Source organism: Crotalus tigris, unplaced genomic scaffold, assembly GCF_016545835.1.
Source record: "Crotalus tigris isolate CLP2741 ecotype Arizona unplaced genomic scaffold, ASM1654583v1 scf7180000017933.3771270, whole genome shotgun sequence".
In the NCBI taxonomy this organism is placed as follows: Eukaryota; Metazoa; Chordata; class Lepidosauria; order Squamata; family Viperidae; genus Crotalus; species Crotalus tigris.
This window is the reverse complement of record NW_024096726.1, coordinates 749,544-766,658: the sequence shown is the minus strand read 5'-3', so window position 1 is coordinate 766,658 and position 17,115 is coordinate 749,544. Positions and strand designations below refer to the sequence as shown.

The window sequence follows — 17,115 nt, the reverse complement described above, 5'->3', positions numbered from 1 at the left end:
CAAACCAGCACTGATCACCTGGTTCCCCTGTAATTTTGGGTTGTGCTGGGAGGAGAATATTATGAGCCATCAAGTATTAAAAAGAAAAAGAAAAAAGTAATCGCTAATTTCCTATTAGCCTCAGATGAAATAAAACAGTTTGGCTGCAATTAAGAATACAATTCAGGAACAGCAATAAATATACCTGCCCCATCCAGCTACAAAGAGATATTTTATAAAAAGTGAAAGTGAAACTAAGTCAACGTAAAATAGACCAGGGTAACTGATTTTATGAGAATATAGTAATGTTTTTTTAAGCTTGTTCTATTAAAGTTCATTCAATAATATTTCTGATATGTTAGATACCATGTAAAGTGACTAAAATTGAGTTTAGAACATTTATATACAAAACCATCTTTTAATTTTTTATGAAGATTACATACAGAGTGAAAGTCAATATTTTTAATGAGCATCTAGCATTAGCCTAAGTCTGTAAATATAAAATCTTTAAAAAATCTAAAAATTTTAAACATGAATCCTGAGAAAGTAGAATGTATTTACAACATTGATTAAAAGAATAAAATCCTGTAATTATTAAAATAGTTAAATAACTTGTATGTTCTATTACAGAACAATGCGAAAAAAGGCAACAGGGGTCTATTTAGCAAATTAGCCCGAATACTCATTGGAAACCTGTACATTTTTAGAAAAATAAAATGGCAGGCTATTTACCACAGTAAAAACAAAAGCATCGAACAGATGCAGAAGAAATTCAGTTTTAACCATAAGGACCGGCAATTCTGGTTGCAGTCATCTAATGGTTAAATCAATCCAATAACTTCTTTAATCAAACTCTTGCAAATTAAATTGATGGGAACTGCTTATTGACAGGCACAGTGATTTTAAGGTTCGCATTAAAAACAAAATATCAATTCTAAAACATTATAGGACTTTGTCTCGAGAGCTTCTATAAAACGGAATGTCCTTGTAACTTGGGTATTTCAGATTGATTTTTCTCCAAACCGTTAATTCCATTTTGATAATAAAAAGTTACTTTTAGGAAGGCAGCAAAACAAGATACTTGAAGACCAAACTGGACATAAAATCTTCTCATCATGGAATGCAGTACTGTGTTCAGTAAGTCTATGAATAAAGTCTTTTTTTTTTAATTTTCATATGGCAAAAGTGCATAGAAGTGTGATAATGCTGAAGAAATAAATGTCCTTTCACATTATTCAGTATACTATTTTTCATACTTCTCTCAAGTCTGTCAGTTTACAGCCAGCATTTTGGATAAAAATATATTCTTGGGGCAGTCTAGGACGGTGTTACGAAGTCTTTCAAAAGTATTTCCTCTTGTTCTTAATGTCGTTCATCTTCTTCATCTGCTTCCTCAATAACCTGAATCTCATCTGTCTGACATAAGGAGGTATTTCCTGAACGTTCATTTTCTTCTGGTTTACTTAGTTCCTCTTCTTCAATTATTTTCTTCCATAGTTTATGGTTTTCGTTCAAATGGTATATTAGTTGACTAAATACGCGCTGCCCGTTTTTTCTTCTTTGTAATTCTGCAAAAAAAAAAAAAAATAATAATAATTTCCAAACTCACTTCAAATAAATAACACTTATTTAGTAAATGAACTATATGTTCAATTTATGTCCTGTTTAAAGAAAAGAAAAGGGTATAGGAGGAAAAAAAGGCCTTTATCATTTGGAAGCTATGGAAGAAAATATTCAGAAAAAAGCAAGCTTCCTAGATAATGCATAACAGCGGACATTCTATTGCGATATCTTCTTTTACAGAAGTCCAGGCAGTCCTTGACTTACAGCAGTGCATTTAGGGACTGTTCACAGTTACAAGGGCACTGCAAAAAGTGACTTATGACCATTTTTCACACATACGCCCATTGCAGCATCCCCATGGTCACGTGATCAAAATTCAGATGCTTGGCAACTTCATATTTGTGATGGTTGCAGTGTCTTGGGATCACGTGATCACCTTTTGCAACCATCCGACAAGCAAAGTCAATGGGGAAGCCAGATGCACTTAACAACCGTGTCACTAACTTAACAACTGCAGTGACTCACTTAACAATCGAGGCAAGAAAGGTTGCAAAATGGGGCAAAATTCACTTAACAAATGTCTCACGTAGCAACCAAAATTTTGGGCTCAATTATGTTCGTAAGTCGAGGACTACAGTACCTGTAACTGAAATCAAATTGTTCAAAACTGCATTTGCTCTTACTTGTTCCTAAATCTTCCATTTCCTCTTCACTATCCTCTCCCGCATCACAATCTTCAGAGCTTTCCCTCTCATCTTTTTCAATCCACTGGCCTGGAAGCAAGCCGGCTGCATCGTAAGAATTGCAAAGAGGACCAACAATGTCGGTAATAAAAGATTCTTGTAATTTGGCAAGTTGAGGAGAATGTCGGTTCATAAAAGGGCTAATAGGTAGCCCCAGGTTTGCTTCTTCATCTCCCTGGAAATTTATACATGCAAAATATTTACAACAGATTGGTCAGAAAACTAGAAGAAAAAAAGGGGACTTCTTCCCATAATTTTATCTAGTATTACCAAGAGCAAAAATAACTAGATCTTTACTTTTAAAATTACATTACACTTAGAGACTTTCTAAACAAATGAAATAGGATATAAAAGATGGACACGTTTTATGACCAACGTATCTTCCCATAAATAACAGTCTAATACAGGAATATGCAGCCTGCAAGCTTTATATTACTTACGTTCCGGCTTTTGGCCGGATTTTAGATCCCTCTGTAAAAGCATACACTTAATTTTTTTAAGATTTAATTTTATGCATATAATCATTCCATGTACAAGCTTATTTGCATTATTTTCTCATATATGTTCTGCTTACAGAAGGTTTACCTGTTCATAAAATTCATTAATAATTCCCTCTGTCCATTTCAGGTGTAGATCCCTAACTTTGGCTGGACCATTGATATCTGCAAGCTTGATGCATATCTGACATATTAACAGTCGATCACTCTCATTGCTCCATTCAATACCATGCCCATTCATGTTTACCTATTTAGAAGGGAGACAAAGGCATAAACTAAATGTTTTCTTCAATCCTTTCATACCTTTTCACACATTAATTTAAAACTTCAGGAATTTCTTACACAAAGCACAGTTTAATTTGTTGATATATTCTGCAGTATTCTTGTGCAATTTGAACTAATTCCTAGATATATGGCTTACTTCCAAGGAACTGAACTAACTACTGTCTGTTTTCTGTCTATCTATATCCATCTCTTTCTGTCTGTCTGTCTGTCTATCATCTAGTATTTTTAAAGAATTTTGATATACACCTCCTTGCTTCTGTCTAGCATTTTGCACTAAATATTTGCAGAAAAAAACTCATTGAATTCAGCAAATAATTAAAAACCCACAATGCACTGAAATTTATTAATGTTCAGTTGTGTGTGTGTGTGTGTGTGTGTGTGTGTGTGTGTGTGTGTGTAAGACAATAATAACTGCATCAGATTAGCCAACCTGACAACCACTCCTCAAGGAATCTTATGGAGGAGTCATAAGTTAGAATACTATATCTTAATTGATTTCCTGAATAACAGCAAAGAAATGACCAGCTTGACTTCAAGAAACAAAAAATACACTTTTTCCAAGCATAAGAATACTCAGTATGACTAATTCACTGGCTTGAATTGGGCAGGCAGATCCTACCTGGAGGAGACACCCCCCCCAAAAAAACCTGAGCTATTAAGGATATTTTAAGTAATATCTGCATACTGAAATGGGCCCAGAACTCAAAGCAACAATGTAGCCTCCACAGTACTGGTATCACTCTGAGATAATGGTTTCAATCAGTCTGGAAGTAAGGGATTATGTTTAATTCTGTAATTTTCAAGTAATGTTCAAAGAATAGTCCCATGTAAAGCAAATTATAATAGTCTAACTAGAAGATGTAAGGTCACAATTCATTATAAACTATAGCATCTCCTGACCTAGGAAAGGTTGTATCTGGTGCACTAGGCCAATGTGTCTTCTGGCCATGACCTATTCCTGCTGCTTTAGCAGAAGCCTGACAGTTAGAACAATTAACCAGTGGAACAACCTGCCTCCAGAAGTGGTGAATGCTCCAACACTGGAAGTTTTTAAAAAGAGACTGAACAGCCATTTGTCCGAGATGGTATAGGATTTCCTGCCTGAGCAGGGGGTTGGAGTAGATGACCTCCAAGGTCCCTTCCAACTTTACTACTACTACTACTACTACTACTACTACTACTACTACTACTACTACTACTACTATTATTATTACTATTATTATTAGCCACAAATTTAGGAAAACCTGATGTAGGGTCACCTTGTCAAGAACTAAAGATGGAACTAATCAGTGGTGGGATTCGCACCACTTTGGCAGAACCAGTAGCTAATTTTTTGTTGCCCAGGCCCAGAATGGACTTTTGGAAGTGGCATCCACACAGAAAACTGCTTGTTCACATATTTGAATCCCACACTGGAACTAACCTATTAGCAGAGGGCCTATGCAAAAACAGCACTTTCATCTTGCTACAGTTCATTCTGAATCTGTTCCTTCCTATCTAATCTTTCACACTTCCAGGCACTGGATCAAGACTTCCATCTCATGATGGAATGAATAAACTGAACACTTTACAATGTACACACGTATATAATTTCCAGCTTCCACTCAGAGCAATTATGAAATCCACCATTTAAAAACAAATCCTATGGTACAATCAACTATACCCTGCATCTTCATACACTTTTAACAATAGGATTTAGATAAGGCATTTCTCAAACTGCGAAACTCACCCAGGAAATTAAAATAATAATAAAATAAACACACATGAATTAGCACCATGAAAATCTACTACAAAACAGATCCTGCTAATAGTTCTCAGCTAAAACTTCTAAAAGTTGTCACAATCACAATAAGAAACTGATCTCAGTGTTTTTCCTACTATCAGTCAGGTGGATCCTATTACAGAACTCACTGATATCATGCATACATCAAAAATCTATATATCTTTACCTCTTCCAGTGTGATATATATTATTTGCTTACCACATTTTACATAGAATAAATTAGCCGGTCACTATAGTATATAAAAAAAATAAAAGAACAAATCGGCTCTCAGATAGAGCAATATATTAGTCTAGAATTTGGATTACTCCAAAACAAGTGGAGGTTATCACTGATACACTACGTAACTCACAAATAATTAAACTGCCAATTCCTGTGAAGAGAATTTGTCTGAGCAAGAATCTATTAAGAGGTTCAATATCTTTCTGATAATTAATTGAACTGAGGCCATAAAAAATCTTAATCAAATCCCCAGTGCATAAGTATCTGTCACTCCAAACATCTGCCTGGTCAATGGATAATTATTAAGATTTCATTATCATTATCTGTAACTTCAGAATTTCATTTCCCCTGATATCACTGATGATCCTATCTCTAGATTATAATTTATATGTCTGATTAAATGAATTAGAAAAGCAAAATCACAATAAACTTGCGCTTTTTCCCTTTTCTACTGGTTATCCTTGTTCTTTGTTTCTATTCTGAGAGATGAATACATTTGTAATCCACTACATTTATTTGGTAACTATGAATTTGGCATGTCAAAGTGAATTGGTATATAATAGTCAAGAAATTTAGGATATGGGCTAGAAAGAGTTGTTATAAACAACTTAAATACAAATTTCTCAGTCATACAGGGGAAATTTGTATAGAATACAGGACTGTATGATTTGTCTAGTTTCTCTCCTCAGCTAAAAGTAACTGCTCTTTCCAAGTGGAGAGTCTATCATTCCCCCAAATAACAATAATGTGAAATGTGCAATCTATGACCTAGGGCATGGGTCTCCAACCCCCGGTCTGTGGGGGTCTGCACAAACAAGCAAAGTCTGCACAAACAAGCAAAGCCCCATCTGCAAGCAGCACACAAAACCACGCACTCTCCGGTCTGTGGAAAAACCTTTCTCCACGGAACTGGTCCCTGGTGCCCAAAAAGTTGGGGACCTCTGACCTAGGACATATAAAAATGCATCATGCAATAATATGTAGAGGGAGATGATATAGTTGGCATCACAGTCTTAAGTGAAGCCAAAGTTTGCTGACTATAGAAGGAGATAGAAATTTCTGAAAAGAGATAGAACTAATGATCTAATTTGACACTTTTACAGCAAGTGTATGAAAAGCTACCTGCACCATTCTGGGAAGTACCAATGGACTGGGAAGATCACCATAGAGGAATTGCTGTGACATCCGTCCTGACCCTCCTTGCAGTGATTACCCAAACAGGTGAGGTTTGTTCTACCTCACAGTAGGACTACTTTTCTTCCTGATTTTATATTGTTCTATGTGCAAGGGATTCTTAATGCAATGTATAGGAACAAATAGAGTATGTGACAGCTTGGTAAGGGAATTACCAACTTTTTCAACTTAACCTAATGTAACACATTAAAAAGCCATTCAAAATATATTTATACATAGCTAAAATGTGAATGTTATTGGTCTTTATGCAGATTAAGCATAAGATTTATGTGTGTAACAATTTGGTTATATTTGGGTTTGATTAATTTAACTTTGTTCTGTATTTTTCATTTATTTATAAACCTTTTCTTTACGTCTTGTAAAGAACATAAATAACTAAATATTTAAATAAACCGTATACAATACAGCTTAAACCATATAACATACAGGGATGTATATTTCTATACATTTCTATAAATACAGTGAATAATGATATTAAGTAGAACAACAAACCTTGGCATCAAATTCAGCAAGAAAATCAAAATGTTTCTTGAGATCTGTCGCAAGGATTGCTTCAATCACTAAGAATCGAAATCGTTTGAACTGTACATGGTCAAGATTAGACAGAAAATTGTATTCCGGTAGAGATAAGAAGAGACTCCATGCAGAGGCTGCATGATGATTTTCTAAAACTGATCTATCATTGTACAACACAGCCTGAAAAATAATTAATACAAATATTTTAAAGAGTTAAATTTCACAAAACTGTAAATAGCCAATTCATGTTATCATTGAGAAATTGAATACAATGGTTACTTGTATTATGCTAATGCTAAGCAATGAAATATAAATCTCTAAATAAAAACACCACTTGAGTTGGCTCAAGCAAGCCTAGACTAAGTTCAATTTCCTACTCTTAAGCAGGGTTTTCTTTCTCATAGAACGCCCAGAACGGAGTTCCGACACCTTTTTTGGATGGAACCTTGTAGGGTAGGCAAGGCAGGTTGTATGACATGTGTGAGTTCTGGCACCTTTTTTTTTTTTTTTTACAAAGAAAGCACTGCTCTTAAGGAAGAACCATGTTCAAATAAACCACAGAAGCATCTACTCAGTCATTTTTCTCCACTTTGTTGAAAAGAGAGGGAAAAGCTGAAGCAGGGAGCGAGAAGCTTAAAGTTAAATCTTCAAAGCACAGGTTTTTGATGAAAAAGAGAAGAGCTAAACAATATTATAGAGTGAAAAAAGGGCTAAAAGAACTACAGTCCTCTTCTGTGATCTGGCTATCTTAGTATCTGATTCACAGTGCAAAGTTCTGCACCATCACGTGTGTAACTATATTGTGGAGACAGGGCAATCCGTAACAATTATATCCTTTTCACCAAGCAACTTTGGTGCTTTACCTCTAGTGATGGATTAATGGGTCAAACGGCACGTTGAAAGGTATAAGAAATGTCACTGCTCATGCTGCTGCACAGGTTGCTTTGTAGGTTGAATGTCCCAGTATGATATCATCATGAATGTGGATATAAAGGATTAAATTTGGGTAAAAGGACCCACATTTCTGATAAAATTTGGAATATCCTTCCCCCAGATCTGCCTGATCCCTTACCTTCCTAGCCTTCCAATAAGCCTTGAAGATCTGATTTTTCTCAAAAGCTCTGAGCTGGATGGAGCCCAGTAAAGTTCTTTGTGGTTGTGTGGGGTGTGGATTTCCTTTGGGGCAGGGGTGTCAAACTGCCGGCCCGGGGGCCGGTTTCATCATACTGGAGCCGCGCCCACCCCATTGCCGGAAATGGCGAAAAAGCTCCGATACGTTGCGCAACGTCACGTGACGTCGCGAGTTTGACATGTCTGCTTTGGGACACCAGGAATTTTTATGCTTTTTTAAACTGTTTTTACTATTTTTATTGATTTATTTATTTAAGGACATTTATATGGCTACCCAACTCACTCTCAGCAATTGTTGTTAAGTTGCATAAGATGGATGACTATATAAAATAAATACCTAAAGTCACCAGATTACATCAGGATTTCAAAACTTCACTGACAATGAACTTGATACATGAAGCAGGGCAAATTTCATTTCAATTGCTCCTGGGCTTCCAAGAAATTATCTGAAATTGGAAAAATTTAATGGATCTCCTGATGTTCAAATTATTTTCTACTGAGATTGATGCAATAAAGCCTATTCTGCCCTTGAATGGACAAAGGACCAATCTGGATGGTTCCAAAGGCTCATAGTTTTCAAAAGATTCTTGAATATAAGAATTGTTGAAGCTCTGGTCTTACATTAGAATGAGATGAAACAGCTTGTCGACACTTCCAAGTCCTTTCCTAACCTCTTAGAATCAACATTACACCCTGATTGTCATGGGAAACATTAGTGATACAGGCATTATGATGTTTAAAGCATACACACCACAAAAGTGTATGTTTATATTTAGAAGTAAGCAGCATGCTGGCAATTTTGGGGATGATAACACATTAATCAGCTTGATTTAACAAAAAAAAAAAAAGACCAGAAAGAGTTCCAGAATGATTTCATTAAATAAGGTGATGGCCAGCTAAATGATAAATTGTTTAGTTCAAGTGAATGTAGTGTGATGCACGTTGTAGGGAGAGCCTTAACCTCACATAAACTCTAATGGGAACTGAGTTGCCTATAACTAGCCAGTTCATGGGATTATTATTATGTCACCAGAATGTGCAGAAGCTATGAAAAATGCAAATTTCATCATAGGAATCATTAGGAAAGGGATTGAAAACAAAACAATTGATAATGCAGTGCTCTTACAAAAATGGGCATCTATCTATATCTGAAATATTGTATACACTTCTGGTTGCCATATCTGAAATTAAAATGCTTAAGAAATTCAAATACCTTTCCTCCAAGAAAAGCTAGATTATCTAGGGCTGCTGAAGTTGGAAAAATGATTGAGGGAGGGCATATAAAATCACTCATAGCATGGAGAAAGTGGGTAGGAAGAAATTTTCCTATTTTCTCAAAATTGTAGGACCAGGAACCCTCCAATTAAGTTGATGGGAAAGAGATTTAAAACCACCACTATAGCAGCAGCAAGAAAAACCCTTCATGCTGCATATAATTAATTCTGAAATTCATTATCCCAAAATGCATTATCTCATTTTGTAAACTAGATTATCAGACCCTTGGAGGCCTTGGTCTCCAACTGCAACTGCTGAATGCCAGTAATAAATTTATCTTTACCTACAATTGCATCAGAGATGAGAAGGCAAAGCTAGCTTGCATTACCAACACTTGGATGGTTGTAGAGAGAAGTGTTTCCCCTCTCTGAATGTGGCCATCTAAGGTTGGGTTCAACTGCAAGCCCGTGGCAGGAGAGGAGAGAAGTGGCAACAATCATGCAGAAACTCTACAGAGACACTGTTCCACGAGTAGCTGGGTGTGAGGTCTTGTTCCTCAGGGAAAAGTTGGGACTGCTGCTGTTGTACCATCTCTTTCTGCAGAGCGCCATCTCTTCCTGAGCTGCTTAATCTCATCACTGGGTTGGCAGTATGACTTCCTACTGGCTTCCCCATTGACTTTGCTTGTGGGAAGCCAGAAGGAAAGCTCCAAAGGGTGATCACATAACTGTTGGACACTGCAATTGTCATAACTACAAGCTTTTTGCCAAGTGCCTAAATTGCAATCACGTGACTTTGGGAATGCAGCAATGGCCACAACTTCAAAAACCGGTCATAAATCTCTCTTATTCAGCACCATCATAACTTTGAACAGGCGCTGAATATACTGCTCTGTCAGTATAAAACTTAAAATATCAGAATTGCTGGAAATCTGATTATATAATGCTAACATTTAATAATTAGCATATATGATATTTCATATTATACAAAAAGTAATCCTACCTGTGGAGCATTTGTTGCTACCAGAAAAGCGTTTGTCCGACCAGGATGATCATAATCATGCATGGCTGCTGCTACATATAAAGCCATTAATTCTAAGGCTGGAATATTTGATGCTAAATATCCATAGTTTTCATCTACAACAGGACAGCTTTTGGAGGAAACATAGGCAATGTGGCCCACTGAAATATCATTTTCTATATCCAAAATAATAAGCATAAAAATAACATTTTAAGAATATTCAGAATTTGTATAAGCACTTTCAACATATCTTGCAATCTATAGATCTCACTGTGCTGGATCCAGTTAAATTTAAATTATTTAAAAGAAACAGACCAAATAAAAGAGGAGGTGGAATTGCTAAATATATATAAGAAATAAGTATACCTTTATAGAAATAGAGCACAACAATGATGAAAACTGTCTTGAATGCATTTCTTGAATGGGTCAATATAAAAGGGAGGGGGGAAATGACATTGCTATAGGTGTATATTATAGGTCACCTAACCAAAAAGGAAATAGATGAAGTTTTTGCTAATCAGTTAACTAAGGTATGTAGAAAGCAATAGTAATGGGGGACTTTAACTACCCTGACATAAACTGGGAGACAAACTCTGCATCAAGTGGAAGATCAAACAGGTTCCTGACAACCTAGCAGACAACTTTGTCTCCCAAAAAGTAGAAAAGGGAACTAGGGGTAAGCCATATTGGACTTAATTCTCATTAACAGAGATGAAATGATAGAAAGTGTTGAACTAACAGGAACCTGTGGGAGGGAATGATCCTGCAATATTGGAATTCAACATTATGCAAGCACAAGCAATAGAACACAAACTAGAGTCTTGAACTTCAAGAGAGCTAATTTCAATAAACTTAGAGAGAACTTAGGAAGGATTCCATGGAGGAGAATCCTCAAGGGGAAAACAACTCAAGAAGCTTGGGAAATTTTGAAAAGTGAGATTATAAAAGCCCAGTGTACCACAATACCAACAAAGAAGACAAATAACAGCTCCCAAAAGAAACCAGCATGGTTGCATAAAAAAACTCTCTGATAAATTAAAAGCAAAAAGGACAAGTATAAACAGTAGAAAGAGGGGCACATAACTAAGGCAGAATATCAGCATATAGCCCAAACTTGCAAAGATGAAATGAGGAAAGCTAAGGCTCAAAATGAACTAAGGCTTGTGATAGAAAGAGTGCATAGAAGAGCAACAAAGATGATTAGGGGACTGGAAGCTAAAACATATAAGGAACGTTTGCTGGAATTGGGTATGTCTAGTTTAACGAAGAGAAGGATGAGGGGGGACATGATAGCTGTGTTCCAATATCTCAGGGGCTGCCACAAAGAAGAAGGAGTCAAGCTATTCTCCAAAGCACCTGAAGGCAGGACAAGAAGCAACGTATGGAAACTAATCAAGGAGAGAAGCAACCTAGAACTAAGAAGAATTTCCTGACATTTAGAAGAATTAATCAGTGGAACAACTTGTCTCCAGAAGTTGTGAATGCTCCAACATTGGAAATTTTAAAGAAGACATTGGACAACCATTCATCTGAAATGGTATAGGATTTCCTGCCTAAGCAGTGGGTTGGACTAGAAGACCTCCAATGTTCCTTCCAACTCTGTTATTCTATTCTATTCTATTCTATTCTATTCTATTCTATTCTATTCTATTCTATTCTATTCTATTCTATTCTATTCTATTCTATTCTATTCTATTCTATTCTATTCTAAATATTCCCTCAGTCAGGACTCAATCAGAGTACAGCTTTTGATTCTGCAGAGCTTTTCTTAAAGGTCCTCTAAATTACACCAACATCTGAGCTAGTGAGAAAAACTTTCCACCACAAGTGGGGGAAGGCACAAGTGATATAAATTAAATATATATATACCTTAGAATCACGGTTCACTTTACATAATATTAAACAATTCATTCAATTCATGTGATGCTAAAAATAACAGAAAGTACTAAGGAGGTATATATTAATTGAAACAGGATGTTGAATACTGTTTCATTTTTCCAGTGGAATAATTTTAAAAAGCTCTAATTAAATTAAATACTTCAAGTATTTTTAGTCTGAGACATTTACTTTAATAATTAAATAAAGAAATATTACTCTAATATATTTTAGTTGTTGGAAACATGCTGACCAATCATGCTGACCACTGCAGTAAAATATAGGCCTTATTCAGGAGAAGGGTTCCAAATGAAAACAGTTTACTTGGCTAAGAAGTAAAGACTGTCAGCAAATATTCAATCAATTTCCTAAAATCTGATTGTTTATAAATGCCACCGAATTTAGTCTCAAGCATGTAATCTTCAGACAAGTGTACATTTACTTCAGGTGTATTCATTTCACTCCTTGTGGAATAACACCACAGACTTACCCCTGCTGGTTCCTCCCCCAGAGTCACTGTCTATTTGCTGAAATCCGGGAATTGGTCTCGTAGTAAGATACCATACGGCATGAAGAACATCTGTTGCATGTATTCGATTGTGATCTAAAATAATATAGTTTTTGTTAAATGTAACCTTGCCATTACATATAAAGACTCAATAACCCAAGGAAATACAAGACAGAGGCAAAGATAGAATTCTAATTCAAGAAAAAGGACCTCATCGACCATAGCTGTATTCCTCTCCCCTTGCATTAAACAATTTGCATGCCAGTTCTTCATCAGTTAATAGACCAGCAGAATTTCAAATCCACAGCTTAATTGCATGGGGATTCAATGAGATTTTTCACTAGGCTCAATGTGTCAATGAAGATTCTCAATCATCCAGTAGAATTGTCTGGAAGTTATGGCAACTGGATTTCTTTTTTTATTATTATTTTTGAAACGTTTCACTGCTTATCAGTCTGAAGAAGCAACTTGGATAAGCAGCAAAACATTTCAAACCAAAAAGAAAACAAGTCTAGTTGCCATAGGATCATCAAGAATTTAAATCATATCTCCTTAATATTTTTTTAGATTAGCAAAGCCTTACAGACATTTGGTTTTATCTATTTTTCTTATTATTACTTTATAAAATCTATTGTTATCACATAATTAGTAAGATTGAGAAAGAATAAAAGAAACAGAAATAAAACTCTACTAAATTACAGTAATAGTTCCTTACAAATATAATCTAATATAATAAAACTCAACAGAAGTCCCACATTAATAAATTAGCCTAATTTTGTCAACCATTACTCACAAGGAATGTCTCGATAGCCATTTTCGAGTGCTTGAAAGTAGTTCATGAAATGCTGAATTGGAATTTTGAAAATTTCAAATAAACCAGTGTCTTGAAACAATGTAAATGCAACCTAAACACACAATAGACACATATTAAAACACTGTGAAAAACATTTCAATTTTTTAAGATCCTTTGAGATTGAATGTTGGTTTTCCCCCTTGTGTCTCTTTCTGGAAACCCTCTGCCCTACCAAGGATTGATAACCAAGAACTCCTCAGCCTGAAAAATATGTAATGCGAAAGGGGTAGAAAGGGGTCTTAACAAAAGTGAGGAATCACCTTATATAAATTTTAGCATTGAAACCATTAATGGGTTTTGTCAAATGCTAATATAATATAAATTTGCTAAATCCAGCTTTACCCAACCCTTGAGATTTTCTTCTCACCTGCTAAATCTGTACAAGTGTCACATGTATATATGTATATGCATGTATACATACAAAAAGAGCAAATCTGAGATATATCTCGGATGAAATATCTTTGATTAATTAACTTAATTGATTGACAAAATCAACTGATCCATAAGTACATATATTAACTATTATCTCTACTATAGAATACCATGCATATACAAACACATACAGCAAATGCATATACAACACATATAGCAGAAACAGCAGAAAGATTTGTAAGGCCAGCTTACAGTCATTTCCACCCTATGCCAATAACAGTTTTCAACATCTTCTTTCATTCTTATCTATACTCACTTTCTCCCCATTCACATGGAGCTATTTGAGGAAAAACATGCTTCAATCTGGAAAGCAGGTATGTTTGTTTGCAAATGTGCTACTTATTTATATCAAAGTTTGTATGTATTTATGCAGAGAGAAAACAGCTTTCAAAATGTTCATATGTATATGGTTAGAAGTATTTAAATAAAATATATGGAATTTCTACGGTAATAACAAACCTGGCTAAGGATTGTTCTAGATTTATCTCCCATTTTTAGAACAAGATCAAATATTTGAAAATTCCAGCTGTTCATTTCCTCCATTAATGAATTATAGTTTTCTATTAACATCAGTTCTAATGAAGAATGCTCCTCAATCTGTAATAGAAAAAACAGTAAGACAAAATAAGAACAGAACTTGAAAGCAAACTTGTTTTGTTAGCATGTAATCAAGGTCTGTTAATCAGAATTCAGCCAGATACTATTATGGTTATACAGAGTAAAGGGACATTTGTATGCATTTAGCTCTTAGTATAAATTAAGATTATTTGAGTGTTCTGATGTGATCACTGCAAATAAATAAGCGGTATCTTCCCAGATAATTTAGTTCAAAAATATGTTCAGTTTTCACAACATATGTTCAGTCTTCATAACAATCTGAGATATTTTCTTCCCCCAATTTAAAATAAATATGTATGTATGTATGTATGCACGCATGTATGTATGTACTGTAAATTTCAATCTGGGCTTTGCTGAAGTAGCTGGTACAGTTATAAGTGGAACTCTTTTGTTAATAGCACTTATAATTCAACATTTGGAGTCAATAAAGATCTGTAAAGAACCAACACCAGCATAAACCATCTAAGATGCTCAGAGAGCTAGAATGGTACTGCAATTATAATTGGAGGCAAAATAATTTGAACCTGTTATCATCATACACAGAATTATATGTAAAATGTTTTTAATATGTTTTGTATACATTTACTGCATCTTCTTTGATTCTGATATTTTGAAAACTTTCAAGATCTATTCAAACAAAACCCAAAGAAAATAAAATTCAGTATAAATAATATTATAATAACAGTTTTGTAAACAGGTAAAGTATAGAAGAAGTTTTTTACAATAAAATATCAAACATCTTATTAAAACCAGAGGCCAAACTATCAAGGTGTTCCGGAAATAGTATACTTGCATCAGACTGAAAATTCTTAGTTTGATCCATTTGATTTTTTGTTTCTTCTATTTCATTCTGCAGTTTCTCTGCAAGATGGTTGGGGTCTTTTGAAACTTGGCTGTTTCCATCTTCACCTTAAACAAGGGCACATAATATTAGCAATTTAATTAAAGCAAATTTGTTCAAAAATATGATTTCCTAACCTGAATTCCATTATATGGCTTTTATAAAACATACTAGCATTTGAAAATATTGGAATTACTATAGACTGCTCTAAGATTTTTAAAACAGAGTATACAAATGTTTTAAATAAATACTAAAATATCTTAACTTTAAAAAAAAAGTATTTTAGATCCATAGGGCTCCCACCCTGATGACGTTTAAAAAATTTCTGAAAGGTTGGCTGTTTTCCCAAGCCTTGAATTAGGATGGGTGGTGGGATTCAGCTGGTTTGCACCACTTTGGCAGAACCGGTAGCTAATTTTTTGTTGCCCAGGCCCACAATGGACTTCCGAAAGCGGCATCCACATAGAGAACCGGTTGTTCACATATTTGAATCCCACCATTGGTATTAAGCCCCTTGTGGGATTTTATCTGTCACTGTGATTTTTTTTTCTTGACATACATTGTTCTTTTCTTGGTTCTTTTGTTGTTACTAATGTTGGATGCTGTATACCTCTCAGATTCTTAATGGAGTTGAGTGACCTTCTAAATTTAATAAATAATAAATAAATAAATCATCTTCTAGCATCACCTCCCACTGCATTGGCAAGACCAACCTTTCACTACCGTGCTTTGGGGGAGTGGAGAATGGGGAAAACATTTTAAATTCCCATTTTCTATACAAGTGAACTCTGCTCATGTTTTCCACTTCACACAGTTCTGGACAAAGAACAGTGCAGCTGAGATTGAAATTCACAAATGTGGATCCCCTGAAGTGCTTTTTGTGAATTCATATTCTCAAAGAAACAGTTATTACTGAAACAAAGGATGTTAAATATTCACACGGACCAAAATCCTACCTGATTTTTGGCTTTGACATTCTGCTACAGATTCACATAATGAGTTTGCAACAGAGTTGAGCACTTGTTGTCTGCAACTTATGGAAGATTAAAAAAAAAATCCAGAAATGTCATTTTTAATTTGTATTCACATTTTCCTGAATGTATTTTTTCTTAAATATTGTATCAATGAAGAAATATTAAAACTCTGCAAGAATATCACTGCTGTAATTCCAGTTTGAGTATCCACCAATATCATTATAGCTACACTCAAGAAGAAAAGAGCTCCAAGGAAGCATAGAGGACCAAATATTTTTAGAAATAATTTTTCAGGTACTGTCTCACATATTTTTAGACTGTATATAGAAGAAGAATGATATGTATAAAAAAGTAAAGGCGGATGCCAACACAAAGAATCATCAATAAAGAAAGCTTACTAAGTTCAGGTAAAAGCAGCCAATAATGTATAAAATGTAACTGCATACCATAGCAAACAAGTTATTATTTAATTTAAAAAGTAGTGGGGGGGACACCCTAAGATGACACCATCTATTAAATAAAGATATTATATATGCTAACTGTTTAAACAAAAATAGACCATTACCTATTGCAGGTATAACACGAAGATGTTCTAAATTGTTGTTGACAATCTGAAAAATTGAATGGGCTTCCCAGAGATTTATGTAAATTAACGCTAGGTTTAGTAAGGAAATCAGCCGTATCAGGAAACTCCACAGGCAATCGGTGGTACCCACTGGAGAGAAACCCGTTACTGGGTAAAATGCCAGGACTTAAATTCTGAGAAATTCCTAAAGGGGAGACGGAGGAGAAACCAAAGAAATAAAATGTTAAAAGAATAACACTGGCTCAACAGATGTTCTCAGAGTTGCAGGTAAAATCTGGAACTC

At 35.0% G+C, this 17,115-nt stretch overlaps 1 protein-coding gene across 1 annotated transcript in view; it reads right to left on the bottom strand.

The window, feature by feature from the left end:
* Positions 1-377: 377 nt before the first annotated feature.
* PDE3B (phosphodiesterase 3B) overlaps positions 378-17,115 on the bottom strand; it is a 51,593-nt gene continuing 34,855 nt past the window's right edge. Inside the window, exons 6-16 of the mRNA XM_039344581.1 lie at positions 16,812-17,016; positions 16,229-16,305; positions 15,225-15,340; positions 14,273-14,410; positions 13,322-13,433; positions 12,511-12,624; positions 10,128-10,321; positions 6,756-6,959; positions 2,871-3,029; positions 2,226-2,460; positions 378-1,547 (exon numbers count right to left, since the gene is read on the bottom strand). Coding sequence (XP_039200515.1) covers positions 1,342-1,547; positions 2,226-2,460; positions 2,871-3,029; positions 6,756-6,959; positions 10,128-10,321; positions 12,511-12,624; positions 13,322-13,433; positions 14,273-14,410; positions 15,225-15,340; positions 16,229-16,305; positions 16,812-17,016 — 1,760 coding nt within the window. The 3' untranslated portion in view covers positions 378-1,341. The remainder of the gene's footprint in view (positions 1,548-2,225; positions 2,461-2,870; positions 3,030-6,755; positions 6,960-10,127; positions 10,322-12,510; positions 12,625-13,321; positions 13,434-14,272; positions 14,411-15,224; positions 15,341-16,228; positions 16,306-16,811; positions 17,017-17,115) is intronic.